General features: G+C 37.9%; 1 protein-coding gene across 1 annotated transcript; it reads left to right on the forward strand.

Annotated features, from left to right (window-relative positions):
• Window positions 1-4,814: 4,814 nt before the first annotated feature.
• ENAM (enamelin) lies at window positions 4,815-19,251 on the forward strand. The gene is made up of 8 exons (XM_030764031.2): window positions 4,815-5,444; window positions 7,240-7,308; window positions 7,430-7,474; window positions 7,919-7,957; window positions 9,902-10,174; window positions 11,183-11,245; window positions 12,672-12,722; window positions 16,268-19,251. Exons 1-8 carry the CDS (start codon window positions 5,391-5,393, stop codon window positions 19,106-19,108), a joined length of 3,435 nt encoding a protein of 1,144 aa, XP_030619891.2. The 5' UTR covers window positions 4,815-5,390; the 3' UTR covers window positions 19,109-19,251.
• Window positions 19,252-23,360: the final 4,109 nt, after the last annotated feature.

The raw sequence follows: 23,360 nt of genomic DNA on the forward strand, positions 1-23,360 counted from the left end.
TCTTTTGCAGCCATTCTAGACTTTTCTAAGTTGTTAGAATTCACCTTGTTCATTCTTCTTCCAGACTTCTCCAATGCTATTCTCTGCCTTGAACACTTTTCTATGTTCTTCTGGATACCTTCAACTCAGACATCAGGTTATAGCTTATATCTCACTTCCTCTGAGACACCTTCCATAAAATCCCTCCTACGTATCCCTCCAATGTCAGTATTACACCTGACATTGCAAGGTCTAGATCCACTATTGGATAAATAGCTCCATGATGGCACCAGACTCTGTCCGTGGTGTTTACCATCGTAACACCACTCACTTGCACTGTTTCCAGCACCTGCTGGGTGCTTAATAGATTTCCTACATCTATCTCTCATTTGTGAGCTTTAGTAAATACACCTTAGTGGAAGTGATTCTTTAAAGGAGCTAAGCTAATCTAAAGGTATGGGCTACAGATGGTGTGACTCAAGTCACACCAGAGACAGAAAGTGGCTGAATAGCTCTATTCCCAAAACCACTTCTCTCAACCAGGCATTTCAGCAGAACTGAACTGCAAATATTTTAAGGTTCTCTTAGATTGAAAGTCCAGACTACTAGTATTCTACTCTGCTGATAAAAGACAATATCATAGGCTTTGGAAAACAAATAGGGAGATTCTTGTTAAGGAAACTGAAAGGCAGTGAAGTCTAAGGAAATTCCCAATGTCCCAGGGTTGGTGAGTGATCAATTAATCTAGAAACTAGGTATTCTGACTCCCTGTGATTTTTCCCCACCATTTACACCAAGATACTCAAATAGGGACAATGACAGTCGTTAAGAAAAAAAAGCTAAATAAGCTGTATCTTAATGTCACTGCTTCAATTCAGGCCAAGACAACATGGAGTAGAGGACAGAACAGGGACCTTGGGGTCAGACTGTCTGGCTTTAGCCACTTACTGGCTATGTAATTAAACAAGCTACTTAATCTTTCTATGTGTTTCCTTATAGTAAAATGTATATAATAATAGAACCTATCTCATAGGCTTGTGGTGAGGAATGGTGAGAATTAAACCATGAAAATTGCTTACAGCAGCACCCAATGCATATAATAAATGGTCAATATATAAAAGATATTATTTCCATGATGAGATGACATTACAACCAGCTTCCACGAAGTATAAGAAGTAGAAAAATGCTTAAGTCACATGAAACACCTACTATGAGTCAGGCACTATTCTAAGTATACATTACTCAGTATTTTGAAACTCAAGGCCTGGGTTCTTAACTATTGGGTTACATCTTCTCAGACTGAAGAGAGAAGATGGAGAACAAAGTAATCTTCTTAGATTCTGAGTCATTTTTAAGCTGATCTTCAGTACATATAAACACTACCTCTGAGGGTGGCCCAAATAAATAACCACCTGCCAGCAGTAACTCACTGGCATCACAGAGTAACTTTTGTATTTGTAGATCAAAAGCTAGACTTAAACTGAATAAATCTGATAAACTTTATGATCCAGTTTTTTTTCTATATTCTATTTATGAAGATGTTTGTTTGCTCCTTGGAGGTTTCTTTGTTTGCTTTCTGTCTTTGTGTTCTTTTTTTCATCAATAAGCACAAAGAGGTGAAACAGCCTTAAAAATCTTTAAGAAATGTATCAGTGGTCAGTAACAAAGCAGCTATTGAGCAAGCTCTAATCATAATCACAGGTAACATTTATATATCTATTTGTGGCATTTATTTAAGCTATGTACTAAGAACTTTAAATAAATTATTAAATTCTCAACAAACTAATGAAGGAAATGCTTTTATTATCCCCCAATTTACAAAGAAACTGAGGCTTAAAGACTTTAAGTCACTTGACTAAGGTTTTAAAACAATTAAGTCATAGATACCAGAATTCAAACCCACTACTGAGTTCTGACTCAGAAATTTTCCTATCCCAACAGCTTATGCAGGATGGGTGGGCACCTCAGCTGGGGATTTGCATGAAGAGGCTGCTCGGGAAATGTCTGTGGAATAAACATTATTAACCACTTAACCTGTGAAAGATTAAACTACACGTTGTCTTCCTTATGAAAGAAGGTGTTTCACATTTAGGGCCTGAAGATATGCTATAGGAATAGTTCCAGAGAGAAATCAAGATTGTGGATGCTTGGATACTATTTGGCCACCAATAGTGGATTCCTAAAACACTACTTTATTTCAAGTACCCTAAGTTCAGCAATCTGCAGTGTGGAAGGGTTCTACTAATAATAATCCACAGAACTTCAGCGTGACAGTCATGCTTAGAAGATCTATTTGCTCTGAGAATCATTACTGCCTTTATTGCTCGTAGGTCCTTAATTATGAAGTATAATGTGGAACCACAAAAGTACCTTAATGTATTGATCAGTCATACACTGATCATCATTCAGTGCCTGCCAGGTGTCAGGCACTTTACACACATTATTTAAATTACTTCCTAGAAGAAACTTATTACCCCCATTTTACTGAACAGGAAATTAAACAGTTGGTTAATTTGTGGAAGGTTTAAACTCAGGTCTGGCAACTCCAAATCTCAGTCTCTTTCCACCATAGAAATCAGAAGATTTTTCTGCTCCCAATGGCTTAAAATCTAGGGCAACGAGAGGATCTTAGGAGAGTGTGGAGGTCACAGACGCTTCAAGGATATAGGTTCTCCTTCAGGGGAAAAAAATTGCATCCACACACAAATTCTTACATACAGTGGCATGGGTTTACACAGACCGAATAAGAAGTCTTGTTTTATGGACGAAGAGGGAAACAGAGAAAAAAAGAGAGAGAGATAAATTCTAAAAATTTAAAAAGCCAAATAATAAACATATTCAAAAACAGTTGTAATCGTTTGGAGGGAAAAAGTATTTATAAAATAAGTAAAGATAATTGGAGTAAAGGAGGAAAAGTCACAAAGGACTAATTTCAAAATATTCTATGGAGTTAAGCAATTCTTTAGTGTTTTTAAAGAAAAAAAAGATGCTTGGTTGTTTTCTCAATCTGATCCACCACTACTAAGAGTTCACCCATTCAATAGCTTAGCTGGGTTGTTTTTTAATATTTATTTATTCATTTTGGCTGTGCAGGGTCTCAGTTGCAGCACACGGGATCTTCGTTGCAGCATGCGGGATCTTTAGTTGCGGCATGCAAACTCTTAGGTGCGGCATGCATGCAGGATCTAGTTCCCCAACCAGGGATCGAACCCAGGCGCCCTGCATTGAGAGTGTGGAGTCTTACCCACTGGACCACCAGGGAAGTCCCTTAGATGGGTTTTTAAAACATGGATTATTTCATGACCACTAACCAGCCTTATGGCAGAGGGAACAAGGGTAAACAGAGAAGCGATCAAGTGAGGTTTAGTAGCAACTCCCAAGAACCTATATGGCTAAGGCTGATAAAACTCTAGCCTCTATGTGAAGGGTACAGGCAGAAACCAGGGTCATCCAGCATCACGATTCCCATTTCATCTTCATGAATACACTGTTCCCTCAGTGTCCTACCACTTAAAACAAATCTCAGCATACACACAATATTGTAATTCCTACTCAGTTTCTACAAAGTCAGATAAAGACAGTCAGACACTTGGAGCAGATATAACTTTGCACACTTTCTTGGACACATACAGACTTAAAAGATATTTAGAGATCAATTTAAAGTCATCTATTCCGGTGCAATTTTATTCTTTGTGGTACTAAATTCAGGGAGTTTGAGGGCTAAAAAATGCAGTGTTATTTAGCCCAAGAGGAATGACATGGCATCTCTCATGCCTTGGAAGAACAGCACCTTGTACAACCCCTAGGTGAACTGATGTGCACAGTCACACAAAGTAGGAACCATCTTTTGGCATCAAATTCAAAAATTCTTGTTATTTAAATGCCAACACTAAAATAAGCAAATATCACCACTACAAATGGAGCCATAGGGAACAGGAGAATCTAAGTTCAGCAAAGATAACAAAGCTTGCTCTCGTCAATGAAAAGTATAATTGTCCTATTTATTTATTTAGCAGTGAAGTCTTTATTATGGGAAGTCAGATTTCTAAAAACATCCATAACATAATTCCTTCAGCGAATTTCTCAACTCCGATTTTCATGAGGTTGTATTATCATGAATAGCTGAGAGTTCATTTGTCATTTTGCCTTTCTCTTCTACAACTCTGAATCCCCAGTAACTAACCTATACTGACTTCAAAAAGAGCTCTATGGCCTGGTATCCTTATGTAATATGAATCAAATCAAGTCACTGAGTTGAATGTTGACATAACATTCCAGTTAATTTTAATTATATATTAAATATATACTAACTAAACATATTAAACTAAATACATATTTTGGCCTGCCTTTTGATCATGGTCAATGCTTTATGACAATAGCATATGGTTAATATTCATTCACCTTTGTTCCCTAAATATCTTTGCATAAACAATGCTTCTATACTTAAAAAACCCCAAATTCATCAAGGAAAGCATCTTCTAAATCTTACTGCTGTAAGCTCATTTTCCTCGACTGTTATTACACATAAGAGGCTTGATTTGACAGCTCCTATAATAACATATTATAAATTTTACATTGGATGTGTTTTAAACTCTTGTGATGGCAAAACCATTTTTCTCGAAGCTGATTGGTTGTGCAGGTCTACAACAGTGCTTAAATGTAACCCAAGCTTTCTGAAAAGGAGGAGTCTTTTTATTTTAAGACTTTTTGGTACAGAACATGGCATCTTCATGAAGAATTTTTGTTTTATCATTAAGAAATAAATGTGTCTAGCTTCTTGAGATCTCCCTGGCTTTAGCAACTTGTAGTCATTTCCACTGTAGACCATTAAGAATATATTTCAAAGACAGGCTAGCAAAGTTCAAGTAGAAGTTATTTTTTATATGTTGGAATTTCTAAGTGGCATTGGGTGAGTATTAGAGATTTTCAACATAATTAACATAGTTCCAAATAATGAACTTAATTCATAGATGTTGGTTGACTTCCTGATTGCATTCTTTGATGTTTGTTGATAATCAATTTTTGCACAGTAATCTTCTGATAAAACTTTAAACTTCTTCGTTTAGTTGGTGTATTTATTTTTCTTATAAGCTTTCTTCCAAACTAATTAGATCTCATTTAACACTGGGCTTTTGTACACGTCCCCATTGAGCATTCAAGTTTTGTCAACATTGCACTAAAAGTATCTCAAAATACAGTGCCTGGGTCATTTTCTCTCTGATTTAGCTTTCACCTTACTCTTAAAGCAACAGAAGATTAAGCTTGAAGAGAGTTTGAAAACTCTCTAATAAAGGTAGAGCTGAAGTTTTGCTCTTAGTTTCTTCATTTATTTGTTTCATTTCTATATTTGAGTTTCTTCTCATGCAAAATCTATACTTTTCTTAAAGGCTTATGAAAATTTTGGTGAAAAAATGTTGCTGCTGCAGTGCAGGCATGAAGCTTCATCTCCTAAGCTAGATAACCTGGTGAGTATTTTCATTTATTTTTCCTAATACAAACAGATCACATATCGAACTAAATACTGTCAGAAGTACACTTGAGAGGATAAAACACTATTTAAATATGTCAGAAGAAAAAAGAGCATCTGAGACCACAGATGGAATGTCAGAACTAAGAACTTACATAGTCATTGTATTCCATAACAATCATTATAATTTAAAAAAACAGCTAAGCATAGACTTTTATCCAATCATGAATTTTTAGAGATGGAAGGAATCTTAAAGTCATCCAACATATTAGTTTTATAAAAGAGTGACATTTGCAAAACAAAAGACCACATCTTCCTATATGAGTGTTTAGTATTATCAAGAATCTCAGTGACTGCTACTATAGAAATTAGATGGATGATTAAGCAAGATAGAAATTAAACATACAAAGCTTCCCCCAAAATCTCAGGCCATAATCTTAGAAAATAGATTTAGGAAAGCATTCACCAGTATTCTCTTTATTAACTTCCTTGTGCTGTTGTAGCCTATACTAAGCACACTAGTTTCAGTTATTTTTAATTCTCTACAATGCTATGATTCTGAAAATCTTTAATTGGTAGGAAAGACATTTACATATTACTGCTTCCTTTGTTTAATTACACTCTCCCAATTTCTCTGATATATAAACGGTAACTGTTTAAACCTACAGTTTAAGAAAATGATGAAGTGTCCTCTAGTTATATTGCTTCTGTGGAAAGCAAGTAGAAGGGTGAGCATTGGCTCAAATCACTACTAGGTGCATTTCATGCCCAGGAAATGAAAGAAACAAAAGGAATGAGCAAATACTGGTGTCTATATCCTGGTTACTATGCTAGGAATTGTCTTGCATCTGATAAACCGTGAAAATATATCATTCTGATTAAAACCTTTATTTTTGTCTATTGTATATGCAAGTGGAAGAGTTTTCTTAAGGGGTTACCCAAGTAAATGCTTTAGAAGAAACCTTATTCAAAGATGTAAATACAAGTACTAATTATATAAGCCTTGCATAATTAACTAGAGTGGGATAAATAAAATCCATGAAAACAATCTCTGAACTTCATATTTGTCTATAGTTTCTATCTTTTCCTCTATGTTTAATCAAAGTGTCTAACAAAGAGATAAATTTATAGTTTTTCTTATTTTTTCCCATTTCTTTTACCAGACCTTGAGCAGAAGTGATTTGTAAAAAGATTAAATAATAACAATAATAATAATAGAAACAACAATAGCGGAAAGAAGAAAAGCATAGATTCTAAAACATTCCAGTGTACATAACAAGCCTTTTTATAATGGAATGTAGTCTATAGCACCTCAGAAACTAGCTCAAAGTACTGATTTTGGATTGTCCCATCACTGGGACTGAGATTATCCTGAACAGTGAATATAGACACTACTATGACTTTCTAAACCAGCCTAGCAACTAGAAATTCAAAATCACCAATATTCATATTTTTCAAGATAAACTCTAATTTCTAATTTTCACATTCCAGTGCTATGAGCCATCTTTTCAAGCATCAATGTTTTCTCTGTCTCTCTGTCTCTGTCTCTCTCTCTCTCCCTCTTACTTTTACCTTTCCTTTTTAACTGACCCTTTTGGCAGCTTAGAACAGTACCAGGTAATAACCATCTAATAGTTTCTTAATGTAAAATAAACATGGCAGCAGAGGTCCCTTTCACTGTGTATATCAGTGTTCTCCTTGACAGGCAGGTGGGCTAGTGCCTGGATAAGCACCAAGTGCCCCCAGCAGAATTATTTCACAGTTCAAAACTAAAATCCAGTTTTGTATCCCAGGTACCAAGTGGAAAAATGAAGATTCTCCTGGTCTTTCTAGGTCTGCTTTGTTATTCCATAGCTATGCCAGTGAGTATTAAAAAAATTTAGGACTTTTCTTTATGTTCTATTGTTGCATAGTTTGGGGAAAATTCCTGGGCTTATTTCAATTGATGTTCTGAATTTGTCACAAATATTCTCTCACTTCCAGATGCAAATGCCCCGAATGCCTGGATTTAGCAGTAAAAGTGAGGAGGTATGTATGTTTAGTCTCAGGAGAGACATTTTCCAGAGCCCTGTCCTGAGAGTTCATTTAAAAAGAATATTAGGGAGTTCCCTGGTTGCCTAGTGGTTAGGATTCTGGGCTTTCAATGCCAGGCCCAGTCAGTCCCTAGTCAGGGAACTGAGATTCCTCAAGCTGCAGGTGCCACCAAAAAATAAAAAATAAAAAGGAGAATAATGGAAAACTTTCTGATATATAAAATTTCTTATGAAAGAGGTAGAGGGACTCTACCTCTTAAACTCTCAAATCATAGTGCCATAGAAGGTTTTTAAATTTCATTACTTATTTTAAATTCATGTACAACTAGTAAAAGACATTATGACTGCTATATCTAAAAATCAGAAACTTGCTTCTTGTGATTTTATTGAATAAAAAATTTTCACTTTGTGCCACATAAATGGATTCCTTTTGTCACAGATGCGCTATGGTCACTTCAACTTTATGAACTCCCCACCTGTAAGTTCCGCTTTATATTATTTCTAATGATTTCTTGTTTATATACAGATAGTTATAAGGTTTGTCTTAGCTAATAAAGACACCAATCATTATTCACATGTTTTAATTAACCATTATAAGAGTTTCAAGGAAAAAAAATTGTTTCACCTATCCCCTTACACCAAATTTTCTTCTTATTCATTAATATTGTACTTTCATGTAGAAAAAAGCATTTATTAATTACACTGCTTCTTTATATTTGAGAGAAATTTGTTCTGGGAAAAGACTGTACAAGATATATTTACAAATAATGAGAACAAAAAATAGCATAAGTAAATACTGGGAGGAGGATAAAGTTTTATTTGGATTATCTTGAAAGATAACACTAAAATTATGAAATAAGTTTTTGTCTAATTTTTAAAATTTAGCTTATACTTCCCACTATGTGCTAATTCTTAGAACTAACTAATAATGAACGTATTATCAGTTGAATCTTCTGGCATAATTTTTCTGAAAAAATTGTATGATAGTACAATAATACTATATGTTACTTTTGACTTTGGTAACATGATCATGAGACCCATTTAGGGGAAAAATCAAGGACTTCATCAATTTTCCCTTAATCTTTTTCATTCAAGTCATTCTCTTTTAAAGCCTCTCACCTAAAACCATCACCATTGTCAATTTTCTCATCTTTATCTTTTGATAGGCCCAACTTTTCAAACTCTCATTCTCAGTTTTAGCAACTTTGCCAGTGATTTGAAATTTTTACCAACTTAATTGTCATGAAATCCTACATCTTAATGCAAGATTTGCAATTTCACCTTCCATCAATCCACATGGCATTTGCACGGTATTGTGTGTGTATCATCCATAGACAGTGAGAGACTGATTAATGAAGCCTGGAGACAGAGACTGGTGTTAAGTCAGAGAGGGAATGTTTGAATGGGAACTACTGTTTTAAGAGGTCAATTCATACATTAGCATTTTCAGATTATAACTGCTTTTGCTTCCCTGCCAACCTTGTAATTGTGGAGATTTTCATAATGAAAACGGAATTAATGAGAATTCACCTGTAATCGAGAAGCACAGGCCCCATATAAGGATATTTACACACATAAAATTTTTACTCTTTCTCTTTTTTTTAACACTCTCACTTCGTCTTCTTTTTGCTCTTTCTCCTCTTCATCCAGCCTATAACAAGTCACAGGAATTGTGAACTTGATATCAACTCCTCTGTAACTTGACTTGTATACTTTTTACCTGAAGTCAGGGCTTCAGAGTTAGAAAATTATAAGCTGAATTCTTTAACTGAAATTTCTCACCTAATTCTGCCTTTTGCTTTGTTTCCTTGGTTTTCTGAAAGACTGAAATTCATTTCTGTAAGAAAACATGTAAAGAAATGCTAGCTAGGCAGGTGAGAGGGAGGTCCAAGAGGGAGGGGATATATGTATACATATTGCTGATTCACTTCGTTGTACAGTGGAAACTAACACAACATTGTAAAGCAACTATACTCCAATTTTTAAAAATAACAAAAATAAAAAGTATGAGAGCATTTTTTAAAAAAATGCTAGGGCTTCCCTGGTGGCGCAGTGGTTGAGAGTTTGCCTGCCGATGCAGGGGACACGGGTTCGTGCCCCGGTCCGGGAAGATCCCACATGCCACGGAGTGGCTGGGCCTGTGAGCCATGGCCGCTGAGCCTGCGCGTCCGGAGCCTGTGCTCCGCAACGGGAGAGGCCACGACAGTGAGAGGCCCGCGTACCGCAAAAAAATAAAAAATAAAAATAATAAATAAATAAATTAAATAAAATGCTAGCTAAAGAGCTTGAAGCTTCCATTGTTGACTTAAGCTTCATAGGCTTTTTAAGATCCTGGACTGAGTTTTAGAGACTGACAGAGAGGGTGGGGAGTGCTGGAGTACCAGCACTCATGTGAATTTACTGTTATTTACTACCCTTGCAGATGGCACAACTGGGTCCCTTGTATGGAAATGGTATGCAGCTCCCTCAGCTCTTCCTGCCGTACCAGATGCCCATGTGGCCTCAGCCACCACCCAACAAGCGCCCACAGAAACCTTCATCTCCCTCAGCACCCAAACACCAGAGCAAGACTGATCAAGCCCCAGAGACCCAGAAACCCAACCAGCCTCAACTAAAACAGCCCCTACCGGAGCATCCTTTAAAGCAGCCATCACTCACCCCAACTCAGCCCCAAGAGGAAACCCAGACACCTCAGGTGAGGCTTGCCCAGCAATATTCCAAACCAGAGTCATAAATGGCCTCAGAGGGCTTCGGAGGGCCATGCCACCCCCACAAACACACTTCCTCCAATGCTCCTCAACACGGATACCGCTATGTACAAAACAGAATCATTAGTTTGGACACTTTCTTCCAAGGTGATGCTGTCACCACCTATCCAAAACTGCCTGGCAAGTCTATTCTAGCCTTCATTTAATGGAAAATTACCCAAATACTGTTGAGAAGCTCCTTTTAAAATACAGAGGCAACAGGGTATAAACATGAGCACCAACAGAAAAGTCAGGGAACAGACTCTTAGGAACGGCCCTTATTAGTTGTATGATCTTGAGCAAGTCACTTTGCCTTTCTAGGCTCCAGGTTCATCATGAGTAAATGGAATGTTCTCTAAGTCCCTTCCAGATCTATGCTTCGACTGTCTAAAACATTGCTCTGAAAGTTAACACTGCTTCCAGGACTTCAGGATAGCATAAATGTAGTCCTGACTTAAAACAAGAAGACGGGCAGATGATTTCTCAAGATCTCATCCATCATGGAGCTTCTAAAATGTTGTCTTGAGTCAATTAGCCTTCATTATCAGACCTATTATAGCTGTAGAGAATACAAATTTGAATGAAAAGACACTCCTGGCTTTGAATCCTGGCTTCAATCATTTACCAGCTCTGAGATTTGGGGCAAGTGACTCAATTTCTCTGAACCTCAGAATCTTAAGTGAAATGAAAATAATAATAGCACATATCTTCTACAGTTATGTAAAGATTAAATGAGCTTACTAGTATAAAATTCTCAGCACATTACCTAGAACGTAAGTGCTCAATAATACTAATTGTTATTATTATTATTATCATCTCTGCCCTTAAAAAATTCAGTTTAATGCAAAGGAAGATGTAGACTTCCAAGTTCTAAATAATTGTCTTTAATAAGTTTGTTTCATTTTTCATTTACTCTTCTCATTTCCACATCACTCTGATTCTTTTCTTCTTTCTAGGCATTCCCACCATTTGGCAATGGGCTATTTCCCTATCAACAGCTACCGTGGCATGTTCCACATGTGAGTTCTTTTCCTTTAAACTAGAACTGAAAAATAATATTAGCATGCTGTATCTCAAACTAATTTGAGTTCATACATTTTAAATGGAATGCCATATGCCAATCAGTAGAGAATATGAAACAAAATCATCACATCAGTAATCATGTAGGAAAAAAAGAATTTTTTAATTGGATTTTTTACTCAAATTGTTGAAATGAACATAGCCTAAATCATCCAACACTACTACTAACTTAGATAATGAATTAATTTCAAAAGGTTGTGCTCCTTCACTACTATTCCTCACCCAAGAGATGAGAAAACACAAAGATTATCCTCATTTAATGTAATGGGGAAACTGGGACAAAATGGAGTTTGAAAACCATGATTAGGCTAAGATCCTTCCATAATGTCTTATTATTTCTAGACAAAGATATTTCATTGTAAAGAATTTTGCATAATTATAGGAATCCTTTAAAGGTTAAAATCATTAAAATAAAACATAATGTTGAAATTGCATGGCAAGCATTTAAGATATGAATCGCAAACTTAACTGAACTATAGAAATATTAATGGTCAGTTGCAGTTAAACTAACAAAAACAACATCAATAAATATTTGATGACTCTTCATTTAGCTATGGCATTGGTTTTTCTTGTCTACAACTCTATAGCCAAGAAGGCTTTATATAACCAAGGAACAATTCATTTCAAGCAGTAAAAATTTCTTATTTCTTTTTCCTTATAAGAGTGACATCCTTTTTACTGGCAATACTGAACAAAGAAAATGAAGGCAGTACCAGGTGAAGATTTAAAAAGGAGATGAACATGATTCTCTTGCTGAAATAGCTATTAATCTCATCTATGTAGAACTTCTGTGGGAGCTGAATTGCTTTTTGAAACCCTCCCACTATGCTTTTCTCAACCCTCCTATGAGCAGAAACCCAACCTCCTAGTTTGATTAGGAAAATAAACCTTGGTTTTGACTATAAAAATATTTTAGTAATAATCCAGGAAGGATTGTCAGTTTGTCACCTTAAATGTAAACATTCAAAAAATAACATCATTATTTAATCTCAATTATTAGATATTCTAATATAGATGCTTGGATCCTAACAGCACTCAAATCTCTGTGCGTGTGTGTGTGTGTGTGCACGCACACGTGTGTGCATTGGTGATGGGGCAGGACGACTGCCAGGATATGCAGCCACATGTGGTATTTTCCGTAAGATAACCTGGGATCCAGATGAAGGCTTTGTATTTACCAGAATTCACTGATGGTTATGTCATAATTATTAATAGCTAGATTTTAAGAGCTAATGACTCAGAAGCTAAAAGCCACCAACAGTGCTAACGCTGACTTGAACTACTTTTAAAAATCTTGAGTTTTACAATCAAATGGCAACATAGAAAGTGGTTTTCTCTGTGTTCATTGTGTCTTTCACCTTTCAGAGGGTACCACCAGGTTATGGACGTCCACCAGTCAGCAATGAAGAAGGTGGAGTAAGTACAAGCAAAGCTACAATCCTCATTAGGAATTACAATATGAAAGTCTCTGCTTTTTTTTATCCCTATCTAATAAGAAAGTTAAAATCCAACACATGAACCTGTAGCTCAAGCACCTGTGATTTTTAAAAAGTGAAACAAACCAAGCAAGTAATCTAAAATAAAATAAATGTGATATATCATTTCTCCCCTGCATGTATAGAAATCAACCTCTCTCTCTCTCTCTCTCTCTCTCTCTCTCTCTCTCAGAAGGCTAACTTACTAACCTTTGCTCAAGGCTGATGCTGGACTCTAAACAGTGATGGAACAACTAGTCAACAGGAACGAAGTAAATCTATCTCAGAATGTTATCCCCAGAAGGAAATTAAGTAACCATCTAATGACCTCATTGTACAAATAAATTGAAGCCAAGAGAAGCTAAATTACTATTCAGTTTTACCTACTGAGTTAGAGGATAAACTGGACCCAGAATCCAAGTGTTCTGATATCCTATTCAATGGGTTTTTTAGTACACCACACTAGGAGAGGGGCCAAATGCAGTGATACACTATTTAAATATTCTAGCAATGTGTCATCAAAAAAAGCCATTGTAGTGATTGTGGCACAGTACCCCACCCCTGGAGTGTATTTCCTCTTTTCCCCTAAATATGTGATATGTCCTCAGTGAAATGTGGAAACCTGATAGTTCTAGGGGGAGGGGCTGAGGGGCGGGTTGTTAAAACAATGACATTGAAAATTCCTATTCAGTAATAGCATAAGGTGCTTTCAGATATATCATTGTGAAATAATCCCAAATCATTATTCAGATAAGTGCATGCAACCTGGAAATGGGCACTTCAATTTTTTGAATTTTTATTGTGGTATAGTTGGTTTACAATGTTGTGTTAGTTTCAGGTGTAGAGCAAAGTGAATCTGTTATATATATGCACGTATCCACTCTTTTTTAGGTTCTTTTCCCATGTAGGCCATTACAGAGTATTGAGTAGAGTTCCCTGTGCTATACAGTATGTCTTTATTAGTAATCTGTTTTATATATAGTAGTGTGTATATGTCAATCCCAGTCTTCCAATTTATCCCTCCTCCCCCTTACCCCCTGGTAACCATAAGTTTATTTTCTATATCTGTGACTCTATTTCTGTTTTGTAGATAAGTTCATTTGTACCCTTTTTTTTACATTCCACATATAAACGGTATCACATGATATTTGTCGTTCTCTGACTTCACTCAGTGTGACAATCTCTAGGTCCATCCATGTTGCTGCAAATGGCATTATTTCATTCTTTTGGACATTTAGGTTGCTTCCATGTCCTGGTTATTGTAAATATGGGCACTTCAAATTTTTACAAACATTTCATGAGAGAGTGAAGGAGGATGACACAGGCAATTTGCATAGGTATTAACATCTGCATTCCACCTCTCAGGGACACTGCCTGATTTGCTGCATGCTGTCCGAGACATATCCTCACCCATCCATCTCTTCATCTCTATCCACAAGTAGGGATAAAAATACTTTTTCTTTAGATTGTATTTTTTTTTAAAGAAAGACTAAATGACCTAAATGCCACATGTGTGTCTAACAAACATACTAACTGACACTGCTCATGATGATTGCATCATTCATTAAACAAACATTAAGCACTTCCCACTGTGCTAAGTACTGGGGAAAACAAAGATGAGAAGAATGTTTTCACTCAAAAACTTCACATGGGAAAGTCAAGTGGGAGAATCCCAGAAAAATAAGCAACTGAAATTCAGTGGGATAATTGTTAAAGCAGAAGCCTATACTGCTGGGGACACCTGAGAGTAGAGCCTAATTCTGCCTAAGAAAACCAGGACAGAGAAGGGAGCATTCAAGCTGAGTCCAGAAGATGAATCAAGCTCTCCAGGAGGGATAAATGTATAGGCAAAGAGAAAGTTCAATCTGAAGAAGCCATGTGCAAAGGCACTGAAACATAGAGTACTCAGAGAACTAAAAGTAGCTGTTTTTAAATTATTATTTATTGTAGTAAGAACACAACATGAGATCTACCCTCCCAACAAATTCTGAAGTATACAATACAATATTGTTGCCTATAGGTACAATGTTCTACAGCAGATCTTATTCATCTTGCTTAACTGAACCGTTAAGCCCGTTGATTAGCAACTCCCCATTTCCCCCTCCCCCTAGCCCCTGGCAATCACCATTCTACTCTTTAATTCTATGAATCTGACTCTTTTAGATACCTCATAAAATGGAATCATGCAGAATTCATCTTTCTGTGACTGGCTTATTTCACTTACCAAAACGTCCTCAAGGTTCATCTATGTTGGTGCATATTGCAGAGTTTCCTTCTTTTTTAAGGTCATTGTGAATAGTGCTGCAAGTAGTGTGATTTACAACCGCATAAACTACAAGGGGGAGGAAATGAGGCTGGATATAATTGTTATGGGCCAGATGATTATTTAAAATAATAATTATCTTTATTAATATTATATATTATTATTATCAGGCACTTAGTAAGTACTAGGGACTGAGCTTTATATATGTTACCTCACTTGATCTTCATGATAACCTATGAGGTAGATATTATTTTATTATCTCCATTTTACAAATGAATAAACTGAGGTTAGCCCAGAGTCATATTATTAGTACTGGTGGAATAGGGATTTTAACCCATATTTGTCTAGAGTCCCACTCTTTGGCACCATGCTTTGTATGTTATGCTCTGGGTTTACAGTTTGTCCTGTAAGGTAAGGGCAACTTTAATTAATATTTAAGGAGGAAAGTGACAGAACTTTCCCACATACCCACCCCCAACCTCCACTACTCTGATGGCAATGGACAGGCAGGATTATAGGAAAGTAAAATTATATCCAGAGTAACCAGTAAGAAAACTGTTGCAATAGTTCAGGGGTATTGGGGATAAAGGAGGAGGAGACAAAGATGAAAGTTTAGATTTTATAAGATTTGGTCATTAATTATCTGGGGGAAATAAAGGAGAGAGTGGAAACTTGGGAAACTGGGTATATAGTGGTGAATTCTGCTTAGATATAGAATATTAGAGAATAAGGTTTTGGGGAAAATGAGTCCAGTCTGGGTACATTCAATTGGAGATACTCATAAACTCTTTAGTGTAGCAGTCTTGCTGTCTCAACCTCAGGAGAGAATCATGTGCCAGAGTTATGGCTTTAGGAGTCACTGGCATGTATCTGTATTGAAAGAACTGGACTGCAATAGATTGATCAAAGCAGGTGTGCAAAATGAGAACAAAAGAATAAGGTGGATAGAGGATGGAATCCTAAAAAAAAACAAAAAGAACTTAGATTTAGAATCCAGGCCTAGGAAGAGAAAACTGAAAAGTAATGGTCAGAGAGTAAGAGTACCAGAAGGAAGAGGGTCATGGAAACCAAGGAGGAATCAAATTTCAAGAAAGAAAGCATAGCCAACGGTGATTTAAAAATTATGTGGCCAATAAGATTTTTATTATCACTTTTTAAAATTCCAAGCAGCACCATGGTGGGAAACAAAGAATAATTGTCAATTTCCATCTTCTTCCCTACAGAATCGTTACTTTGGATATTTTGGATATCATGGATTTGGGGGCCGTCCTCCTTATTATTCAGAAGAGATGTTTGAACAAGATTTTGAAAAACCAAAAGAAAAAGATCCTCCTAAAACAGGAAGTCCAGCCACTGATCCTTCGGCTAATTCAACAGTTCCTGAAACTAATTCTACCCAGTCAAATGCACCCAATCCCAGAGGGAGTCAGGGTGGGAATGACACCAGCCCAACAGGAAACAGTGTCCAGGGGTCTAACACTGTGAGCAATGCTACAGCTCAAAACAGCCCTGCAGTAAATGTTTCAGGCCAGGGAGTTCCAAGAAGTCAAACCCCACGGGGACCAAGTCAGACAAATATTCATGAAAATTATCCAAATCCTAACATCCATAGTTTTCCTGCAGGAAGACAATGGCGACCTACTGGCACCGCTATGGGGCACAAACGTAATGGGCCTTTTTACCGAAATCGACAAATTCAAAGGGGTCCCTGGTGGAACTCCTTTGTTTTGGAAGGCAAACAAGCAGTTCGTCCAGGATATCCAATATACCGCAGAGCTTATGCTTCCACTGCAAGAGGCAACTCTCCCAATTATGCAGGAAATGCAGCAAATTTCAGAAGAAAGCCTGAAGGGCCAAATAAACACCCTGTGGGAACCAATGTTGCCCCTCTGGGTCCCAAACATGGTACTGTTGGCCACAATGAAAACATCCAAAATCCAAGAGAGAAGCCAGTAAGTCAAAAAGAAGGAATAGTCATTCCTACAAGGGATCCAAGTGGCCCCTGGAGAAACTCTCAAGACTATGGAGTTAATAAATCAAACTATAAACTGCCTCACCCTGAGGATAACATGCTAGTCCCAAATTTTAATTCTATTGGTCAACGTGAAAACTCTTATTACCTGAGAGGAGATTCCAGAAGAGCTCCAAATTCTAATGGACAAACCCAAAGCCAGAATTTGCTCAAAGGGATTATTTTAGAGCCAAGAAGAATTCCATATGAATCAGAAATTAATCAGCCAGAATTAAAGCACAGTATATATCAGCCTGTGTACCCTGAGGGATTTCCTTCCCCTGCAAGGGAACATTTTAATGATGGAAGAAATACTTGGAACCAACAAGAAATCTCTCCACCTTTTAAGGAAGATCCTGGAAGGCATGAAGAACACTTACCTCATCCTTCCCATGGCTCTGGAGGATGTGTTTACTACCCTGACTATAACCCCTATGATCCCAGGGAAAACTCACCATACCTTAGAAGTAATACATGGGCTGAAAGAGATGATTCTCCCAATACAATGAGGCAACCTGAAAATCCACACTATCCCATGAATACTCCAGACCCAAAAAAGACAATCCCTTATAATGAAGAAGACCCAATAGATCCAACTGGAGATGAATCTTTTCCAGGACAAAGTAGATGGAGTGTGGCGGAGTCAAGCTTTAAAGGAGATCCAACAGTTAGGCACTATGAAGGCGAGCAATATACCTCAAATCAACCAAAGGAATACCTTCCCTATTCCTTAGATATTAATCCATCAAAACCCAGGAAGGATTTCCCTTATGGTGAATTTTACCCCTGGAGCCCAGATGAGAATTTCCCATCATATAATACAGCTCCCACCGAACCGCGGCCAGTGGAGAGCAGGGGCTATTATGCTAATAATGCCGTTGGACAAGAAGAAAGCACTATGCTTCCTTCTTGGAACTCCTGGGACCACAGGATTCAAGCCCAAGAGCAGAAAGAAAGAAAGCCATATTTTAACAGAAATTTCTGGGATCAGCCAACAAATTTACACAAAGTCCCTGCTAGTTCACCATACCAGAAGGAGAACAAGCCTTATTCCAGTGACTCCCCAGCTGGGCTTCAGAAAAATCCAGTATGGCATGAAGGTGAGAATTTGAATTATGGCATGCAGATCACTAGGTTAAATTCACCAGAGAGAGAACACTTGGTTTTCCCAGACTTAATTCCTCCAAGTTACCCAGCAGTTCAAAAAGCAGCACATTTATTTCACCTAAGCCAGAGAGGCCCTTGCTGTGCTGGTGGCTCCACAGGGCCCAAGGACAATCCACTTGCTCTACAAGACTACACTCCATCTTTTGGTCTTGCACCAGGGGAGAACCAAGACACCAGCCCTGTGTATATAGAAGACAGTCAAACTAAGCATGTAAGACATACTATCTCCCCGACAAGCATCCTAGCTGGCCAAAGAAACAGCTCAGAGAAAAGACTGCCTGGAGAAAGTCAAAACCCAAGTCCTTTCAGAGATGACATGTCCACTCTGAAGAGGAACACACCACGTTCCATAAATCAGTTGGGCCAAAGGGGAATTATGCCCTTTCCCGAAACCAGTTCCCTTCAATCAAAGAATACACCTTGCCTCAAAAGTGATCTTGGAGGAGAAGGAAACATTTTGGAACAAATATTTGAAGGCAACCAGCTCAATGAAAGAACTGTTGATCTTACTCCTGAGCAGCTTGTTATTGGTACACCTGATGAAGGTCCCAAGCCAGAAGGAATTCCAAGTGAAGTGCAAGGAAATGAGGGTGAAAGGCAGCAGAGACCATCTAGCATCCTACAGTTACCATGTTTTGCCTCCAAATTAACAAAGTATCACACCTCCAGCACTGGAACTCCATCTAGCATTGGAAGGCAAGGCTCATTTGATGGGGATCCAATTATGCCTACTGAAATTCCTAACTCATTGGCTGAGTTAGCTACCAGGGCACAGTTTCAGAATATAAATGTAGACCCACTTAATGGAGATGAACACACTCTATTTGATTCTCTTCAAGTAGGGACCAATCCACAGGACCAGGTGCAAGACTGCTTACTACTTTAGGCCTAGGAATTATCTCAATCAAGCATTCTTTGGGGAAGGAAAATACCTGCTATTCTACAGTGGTTTCCAGACATTCTTCCCCCAAGATTTGATAAGTATCTCACCCTCTTGGTTATCCTTAAGTTTTTCCCCATTCCAGCAATAGGAGGTTGGGGCTCTGGGAGTTGCTAGATCCAGTATTGTCACCAATTAGCACACACTTAAAAAAAAAAAAACAGGAAGGCTATGACCACCAGTGCCTTGAAACTTAGAAGCCACTTGTCTGGATTAGTTTCCCTTTGCTTGCCGATTCTTCCTTTTTCTCTCAAGGTTCCATACTTGCAAAATTGTCTGGTTTTGCAAGACAGAAAAGCAGATGAATTTTCCATTTTATGTATGGAGAGCTATACATCAATATAACCCTAATGCACTGTACTTTTTTTTTTCTCATGTTGGTCTTTGTCAGGTTTTTTTTTTTCCTGGTTAATATTCTCTTTTGGAATTTTTTCTTCTACTACCTCTTTCTTTACCTTTATCATTTCCTTTTTTATCTTCCTTCCTTCTTTTCTTTCTTTCAACCATTCTATGTTTAGCTTTCTATTTTTTCCTTCCCCATCTTCCTCTATCACTTCTTATATAATAAGCTATCTTTAACCATCACTAGTCTTTACATCTACTTTCTCCATATGTCTTCCTCTCTTTTCACCTTTCTGTTCTGTCTCCCAATGTATCACTTGTCAATCAATCTCTTTCTCTGACTCCTTTCTTCCCTTCCATTTATCTTTTTTCCCTGCTATACCATTTGCATATCTTAAGACTGCCCATCTCACTCCCTCTTTGTATTTCCTCTAAATTCTATCCCAATTTTTCTCTTGGCCCAGCCTAACCATCATTGTAGAATGTATTTTGGAAATAGTAGACACTATTACCTACTTTTATTTTTAATTTTCTTATGGCCTTTACCAGGTAGACACAACTAAGCCAGAGGAACACATTCAAGAAGAAGAATGGGGGAAGAGAGAATATTTACCCAGAACTAGTAGCCTGGAGACAAGACTTAGGAAGGTAGAGAGGGAAGAACTCCCCCTCTTCGACTGAGCATCAGATAAAAAGAGTAGGACTTGCCATACCCCATCACCAACTCATAATCTGCAAGATCTAGAGAATATATTGGGGGTAACACTATCTCAATCAAATAAGAGAAACACTCAGTGGTTAATTTCTTTAGTAGCCCAGTGTAAGTGATCCTACCGGTGTATGCTACTACTAACATATAGACTTATTCTTCATGCCCTGGTAGAACTATTCACAGACACACTTCCTTTGTATCTTGATTAAATAGTGTAAATTATTTTGTAAAGTAGATATTTCTATACTGCCTTGCTTAGAATACATCTAGGTATTTTGTTTTGTTTTTAATAATGGCACTTCGGCCTACTCTCTGTATATTCCTTCCTAGAGAGGAAGAATTCTCTGAATTATCTAGAAAGTTACCTTTTAGCTCTTAGGAATTTATTAGGAGAAAATTTCCTGGGACAGATTTCACAAGAAGACAATAAGAAAATATGTTGAAAACTTCCTGAGGATTCTTGTCCTTTGAGTCTTCTCAAGTTCCTGGCGCAGTGTCTTGCACATAGTAGACAGCTTATAAATATTTATTGACTGGTTTTAAAACAGCTTTTGAAGCTCCCACGAAAATAGCACAGTGTGCTTGTCCTGTGGGTAAACCATCTGGGATGCTGAACAAGCCACCACACTCTGTAGCTTTACATAGTCAACAACATTTGCATTGTAGAATCTCAGGGTAAGAAGGGATCTTAGAGGTAGATTACCTAGGCCAATCAACTAGGTGCTTAAATCCACCACCGCCACCACCAGATTTTAATCACACACTGAAAAATTATTAACTTATTCTATATAAAACTGTCTCTTAAGAATTATCCTCATCAAAATAAAACTACATTGTTATGTTTCATTACTATTTTCCAAATGATTTTTAAAATCTAGATATGAATACTTTCACTGTAAAATACTCATTCACTTCAGTATTTCATCAAAATGCATGAATCATATATTTCTTTTGGCAGATATGTCAATGGATCTTCATCTACGAGGCACCACAGCTTTAATTTATCATCTGAGACCTCTGTAATGTAAAATGTAAAAGCACAAGGGGACAAAAATATCTACTGAATTTGAGAATATAGAGTGAAGAAAAGGAGGAGGAGACATCCCTGTAGAAAACGACTCTTCCTCTTACCACCATAGGTATTCTTCCATAAACCTGGATACCAGGGCTAAGTTCCTTACAATAAAAAACTTATTCTGTGTGCCCTTGCTGAGTTATTCATTAAGCTTTTAAGGTCAGCTCTAAGATGAAGGTGCATACAGTGGGGATGGCAGGCTCTGAAAGTGATCCCCTCTTGCCTCTAGTGCCCCCATCCCACCACCGTGGCCCTATTTCTATGATGAGTTCCTATGTTTAGTGGCCATCACCTGCTGATTCTAAAATAGCTGGATATATCCTAGTGATGACTCCAGTTGATAAATTAAAGAAGAAGAAAATAATATCTGAGGATGACAAACAAAGGAAATAATCCAGCAAAGCTAACACACACTTGCCTTATAAGCTTTTCTGTCTCACAGCCTATAACAGATTTCTCTAAGGGGTGGCTGGGCATTGATCCAGTTAGCTGAAGGAAGTCCTTTATTTTTTCACTTTGAGCAAGAAGCAAAATAGGATGATGAAATATAGGGTCAAACCACCTCTGAAAACTCAGCCTAGTAGCCCTTATCAAAGAGATTCTTCCCTGGCTTTTTGGATCCCCTGAACATGATTTATTTTAGTCACTCATATCAGAGTCTTAAATTTATACATCTTTAAAGAAAATTCACAAGACATGCCATGTGAGTTACTTTTATCATTTGTTTTGACATGACTCTGCCCTCACTTAACCTAGTCTCCTTTGATCGTGACCTGAAGGACCCTAAAGAAGATTCATCTTGTCTTCAGGAAACGAAACTTTATTTCTAAAAGCCAAAAAGGGAAACAGAAATGTAGGACTGGAAGTCAACAGCTCTGTCCTTCCTTCACAAAAACCTCAAAGGTTTCACTGTGACTCAGACCAAGTACACAACTAAAACTCAGAAGAAAACTGCACTTGATAGGAAAGAGGTAATCACCGTTTAATAATGGGTTATAGCTATTGGTTTTGTCCACCTGTTCTTCCATGCCTCTGCACCTCATCCCTAGCCCAGTAACATCAGCCACTGGATCTTTTTCTCTCCCTTTGAATTCATAGCCAATAAACAGGATTCAGCTGGTAACAAACAGAATACCATGCTGAAAGAGCAGAATTCTTCAAATAAAGGAGCAAAGAGGAAACTAAGCTGTAATTCAACACAGATGTAACTGTGAAATAGATGAAGCTGCCCTCAATGCCCCATCACCTTCCCAGTCAAGGTCCTCTGCTATCACAGTGCCCCATTTCATCTCCCTGAGGACACAGCACCTGCACCCTCCATTTCTGTGCTTCGTCAAAATGGGACAGTAGGGGCTTCCCTGGTGGCGCAGTGGTTGAGAGTCCGCCTGCCGATGCAGGGGACGCGGGTTCATGCCCCGGTCCGGGAGGATCCCACATGCCGCAGAGCAGCTGGGCCCGTGAGCCATGGCCACTGAGCCTGCGCGTCCGGAGCCTGTGCTCCGCAACGGGAGAGGCCACAACAGTGAGAGGCCCGTGTACCACAAAAAAAAAAAAAAGGGACAGTAGTTTCCTCTGTACTTATCCAAATAACCATGCCTCATTCTTATCTGCGCTGTATACAGCAGGTATTCGCTATGGTTAACCTGGCAAAAATATTCCTTCTCAAGTGTTGGTTAATATGTGGCCCTCCCAAATCATCCACCATGCCCTTAAAGAGTGAGTCTAATCACAGCACGCTACATCAAAGTTTCTCGAGCATTAACGTGCACATGAATCTTATTAAAATGCAGGCTTTGGTTCTGTGATCTGGAGTGGGGCCTGTAATTCTGTATAATGAACATGCTCCCAGATGATGCTGAATCAGCCAGTTGGTAGATCAAAGTTGGAATGGTGAAGTGCTAGGCTATTTCCTGTAAGTAAGGGGTAACTGCACACTCACCAGAGAAGGAACACAAAGGTCTCAACCACTGAAAAAACTGAATATCACCAATTTGAGGGGATTTATATAAATGAAGCATGTAAATGACAGGTTCGATACACAACACAAAGAAAGAGGGGCAGGCCAATCC

This window comes from Delphinapterus leucas, chromosome 5 (assembly GCF_059928025.1).
Source record: "Delphinapterus leucas isolate spDelLeu-1000000601 "Yukka" chromosome 5, BTC_Dleu_Yukka2, whole genome shotgun sequence".
Lineage (NCBI taxonomy): Eukaryota > Metazoa > Chordata > Mammalia > Artiodactyla > Monodontidae > Delphinapterus > Delphinapterus leucas.

Coding starts and splice junctions, on each gene's coding strand:
- ENAM (XM_030764031.2), top strand. CDS start 5,391: ATGTTGCTGCTGCAGTGCAGGCATGAAGCTTCATCTCCTAAGCTAGAT. Junction 10,175..11,182: donor AGGAAACCCAGACACCTCAG/GTGAGGCTTGCC, acceptor TCTTCTTTCTAG/GCATTCCCACCATTTGGCAA. Junction 12,723..16,267: donor TCAGCAATGAAGAAGGTGGA/GTAAGTACAAGC, acceptor TCTTCCCTACAG/AATCGTTACTTTGGATATTT.